Here is a 4432-nt window from a genome sequence, read left to right as displayed (position 1 = left end):
GTGATGCTTATTATTTTCGGGAGGGATTTTGAAAGTTAAGAACGACCTTATGAAAGAGATGAAAAAAAAAATTTATTGCATAATATAATATTGTCAATTCCACCTTAAAAGCATTCCCTATCATGGAATCATTAGAAAATTTTTTACTGTGCCAGAATTAACTGGCAAAGGTAACCCCTCTCCATCCTTTCTGGTGAGAATAAGTGCACCACCACCAAAAGTCTTCTTTACTACATACGGACCTTCATAATTTGCAGTCCACTTGCCCCTAAAATCTTTTTTAGGACCAATTCACCTTCTTGGAATTCCCTTTGCTGGTATAGTTTCCCATGGCATGTTGTGGTCAATCTTTTTTTAATGAGATTGAGCTGATCAAACCGATTTTGAACTCCATCTGCTTCTTCTAACTGGTTTCCATTAACACTTGTAGGGATGAGATTTCTACCTCAAAGTGTAGTACTGCTTCGGTTCCATATGCCCAAGAAAAAAGGTATTGCCCCAGTCGATATGCGTACCGATGTGAGGTAACTGAAGGTATATTCCTCTTGATATATTTTTATTAGCGGCCTTGACTATCCCATTCATCTTTGGACGACGATGGGAAGTTTGATTGTTCAGGTTTGCGGCAATGAGAAATTGTCTTTAAAGTATGATAGTCGACATGAATTTGCTCATTATAGTCCTTCTTCAACACGATACTTGCCACCTTTTGGGAGTATCTTGCCCCAGCTAGAAATCTCGCATCGAACTGCTTTTTGTACTTCATCTTTGATTCTGAAGACACTCATGTTGAACTCTTTCTTCGTGCTAGTGTCGACTTTTACCTTTTTTTCTCTCGCTTTCTTCTCTTACACTAAAGACTTCAACCTTTACTTGATGGAGTTTTATTTCTTTAGAATCTTGCTTCACAAATATCATTAACTCTGGAGAGGGTTCCGGGTCAGTCATAATCATCTTCCATGTTATTGATAGGGTGCTTAAAATTAGGAAAAACATTATTGTCATATCCATGTTATTCGATTTTAAAAAATATTTAAGACACGAGATGATGATAAAAAACGAAACAAACATGATTTAATGTTAAACCAAATGCAAAAAAAAAAAAAAAAAAAAAAAAAAAGCGTCAACCCTAAAATAGGAACCCCAAGGCTCCGGGCAAAGCAGTGAGGTTAATTAAAAAATGATTACATTTCAATAAGCATCACAGGCAAATTCTTTATCCTTCAGGTCTTTGGTTTGCAAATACATCTTCTTCTTTATCCTTGTGGTATACTTGTAGGAAATTTCTGTCGATCAAATCTTGGAGAATGAGTCTAAACTTGGTACACTCATTAATGGAATGCTCGGATCCTAGATGTACTCCACATGCCTTCTCAAGGTCACCTTTGCTCCTGAGCAAACCCAGTTTTACCAATTTATCAAAAATGATCTCTTTGGAGCTTTGAATTTCACTTACATTCCTTACTAGTTTGTGTCGTCCAACCTCGATGGCATTGGTTGAGGCGTTTCCATGCTCGGCAAGGGGGTTGACCTCAATTCTAGGTTTGTCTTCCTGGAACTTCAACCATCCTGCATCAATTAGCGATTGTACTTTGAACTTAAGACCCATGCACCTTTCAGTCGAATGGCCAATGCTTCCCCCATGAAAATTGCATCTTGCATTTGGATCATAATTATGAGGGTATGGAGGTTGTAAAGGTTTCATGGGACGAATACTGGCCATGCCTTTCTTTAAGAGATGAGGTAACAATTCTGTGTATGTCATAGGAATGGGAGTGAAATTCTTCTCTGGTTCTCTCCTAGGATGAGTGTTCTGACCAACATTCTGATCTGGACCTAAACCGGCTCCAGTGCCCCTGGCATTAGCCTGTTGTGGTTGATAATATCCTGGTTGTCGAGGTCTCATTTGGGGACCAGACACTGTATTGTTCACATAAGGAGGATAACTCGGGCTTGGTTGATAGCTATGTGTGGGTGCATGACCTCCCCACATGGGTATTGCTGATGTTGCATGCACTCCCCCTTCTTTCTCTTTCGGAGTGGTGGCTTGAGATATAATTTTCCCACTTTTCAGTCCGATTTCGATTCTTTCGCCTATGATGATGATATCGGCGAAATTGGAAGACACGTTGCCAATCATATGCTCATAAAAAGGTGGTTGTAGTGTGCTTACAAACATTGCAACCATCTCCTTGTCATATAGAGGTGGTTCAACCTGCGTTGCCAGCTCTCTCCATCGTTGTGCGTATTCTTTAAAAGACTCCTCATCTTTCTTTGCCATATGGTGCAATTGTAACCTGTCTGGCGCGACATGCATGTTGTATTTGTATTGTCTTACAAAGGCATCTGCCAAATCTGTCCAAGAATGGATATGAGAGGATTCCAGATGCGTATACCAACTCAACGCTGCTTCAGCCAAACTATCTTGAAAGAAATGAATAAGTAGTTTATCGTCGTATGCGTAGGCAGCCATTTTTCGACAATACATGGTCAAATGGTTCTTAGGGCATGTGTTTCCCTTGTATTTCTCAAATTCTGGCACCTTAAACTTGTGTGGAATGGTCACTCCTGGAGCCAAACTCAACTTTGCCACGTCACCAAACCCGTAACTTTCAAACCCTTCTATGGCTCTCAATCTACCTTCTAGAACTTCGAGTTTATCCTTCGCTCCTTCTACGTTCGCCTGCAAAGCAATATCTTGTGCGACAATTGTGTGGGGAAGCTTGGACGTTTCATTCAGATTTGCCTCAGTTGTATGGATAGGCCCCTGGGTACTAATGGGAAGTACATTGCTGGTTACGGGAAAAGCCAAAGAAGTATGCTCTGCCTCTGAATAATCTCCAATTGGCGGTGTGTAACCTGGTGGTAAACCATACATTGGAAATGTGAATTGTGTGCCCACAGCGTCATGTACTGGAGTGTGAGCATTATCATCAGCCTTTGCAGACGAAGTCTCTCCTGCGGTTTTCATGGCTTTCAACGCTTCTAAAATTTGACCGACTTGATCCTTTAGCTGACTAATATCGGCCTTTATAGTTTCACGTTCTCTTCCCAATCTTCCATAGCTTTGGAGTTTGCTCGAGTCTTTAAGGATGTCGTGAAGTTTCGCCGTTGTTTTTTTTCTTAAACTTTATACTGTTTTTATTAACTTAGATTAGATGAAAACGATTTATGCGAAAATGCAGAAATGATGCATGCTAAAAATAAACGAAAATCACAGAAAAGTTGAAAGTGGTAAGGATTTAAAGGACACTGATAGCCACGTTGGCATGTAATATGTGAATATGAGATACAACACACGAAAAGGATATTGGTGTTTGGTAAAATAAGTATGGAGATATGTATCCGTGAATGTCAAAGCTGCCCCAGTTTTTAGGCATGGGTTTTGTTCATGATAGGGAACAGGTATGGAAAGGATTTACTGAAAAAGGGTTGCCCCAAATGGTTTGATTTTCTTTTGCATGGCTAGTTAGGGAGTTCTCAAATAACACAAGCGAGAATAACTTTGGCAAGACAAATATGCTCTAGTATACGGTAGCGTTATTGTTTGTTAGAGTCAATCTTTTTCTTTTGGGAAGGCTGGAAAATGAGTGTTTTCAAGCAATGCACACACCATGTCTTAACAGAAGATGCTATTGTTTATTTAAAATATTTGGTCGCAAAAACGTATGATGATAAATTACTCAAAATGTAATGATTTCCCTTTCTATGTTTTTTTTTATATATCTTCCAGTTATTGCATTCATTTGCCTTTTTTTTCAAGAAATTGAATTTGAAGAAAACTAACAACTGAGCCCAATGGACTTAAAAAAACAAGTTCTTGTTACAGTGAAATGAAAATTAAGTTTGCCATTTTCATTTTTACTTGTGTTTTGAAATTTTGATTTTTTTCAAAAAACAAATTTTTTTTTTTTTGAAGAAACATATCTTCCCATTAAATTATGATTGCCTTATTTTCGAAAATCTTAACTTAGATAAGTTGCCCCTATTTTTTTTATTTTCAATTTTTTTATTTTTTTGAGAGTGCCCCTTATAAACTGATTTTATTTTTTTATGGATAAAAAATGGATGATAGAAAAAGATGAAGAAGAAAACTATTTTCACAATTTCATGTTAATAAATGCTTCAAAAAATGAAAGTTTTATTAATTCATTTGACTAAAAAGTGTTTATTTTTCCTTATCAATTCATTCATTAAAGCATGATATTTTTGTTCTTGTTTTAAATAAAGACAAGACACATTTATTTTTGTTCTTGTTTTAAATAAAAACAAGACACATTTATTGTTATGTATAAAGAAAACGAAGGAAAATGATAAAAATGTTGCTAATGCATATGATGCATGAAGATGTCTATGCCAAAATAATGATTAAAAGACAACATGTTTTATGTTTTTGAGGTAGGTCCAACGTCCTAAAGCCTAAGCATTGCAT

At 37.1% G+C, this 4432-nt stretch overlaps 1 protein-coding gene across 1 annotated transcript; it reads right to left on the bottom strand.

The window, feature by feature from the left end:
- Positions 1 to 1216: 1216 nt before the first annotated feature.
- LOC124837359 (uncharacterized) lies at positions 1217 to 2971 on the bottom strand. Its single transcript, XM_047312695.2, has one exon. It carries the CDS (start codon positions 2969 to 2971, stop codon positions 1217 to 1219), a length of 1755 nt encoding a protein of 584 aa, XP_047168651.2.
- Between the last annotated feature and the right edge of the window lie 1461 nt (positions 2972 to 4432).

The sequence above is a fragment of the Vigna umbellata genome, unplaced genomic scaffold (assembly GCF_029865625.1).
Source record: "Vigna umbellata cultivar VRB3 unplaced genomic scaffold, Vumbellata_1.0 scaffold_725, whole genome shotgun sequence".
NCBI lineage: Eukaryota > Viridiplantae > Streptophyta > Magnoliopsida > Fabales > Fabaceae > Vigna > Vigna umbellata.
Note: the sequence above shows the minus strand (reverse complement) of the source record. Positions and strands in the feature narration are given on the sequence as shown.

What these genes read in the sequence shown, in the direction of transcription:
- LOC124837359 (XM_047312695.2), bottom strand. Translation starts at nt 2,971, where the DNA reads ATGAAAACCGCAGGAGAGACTTCGTCTGCAAAGGCTGATGATAATGCT.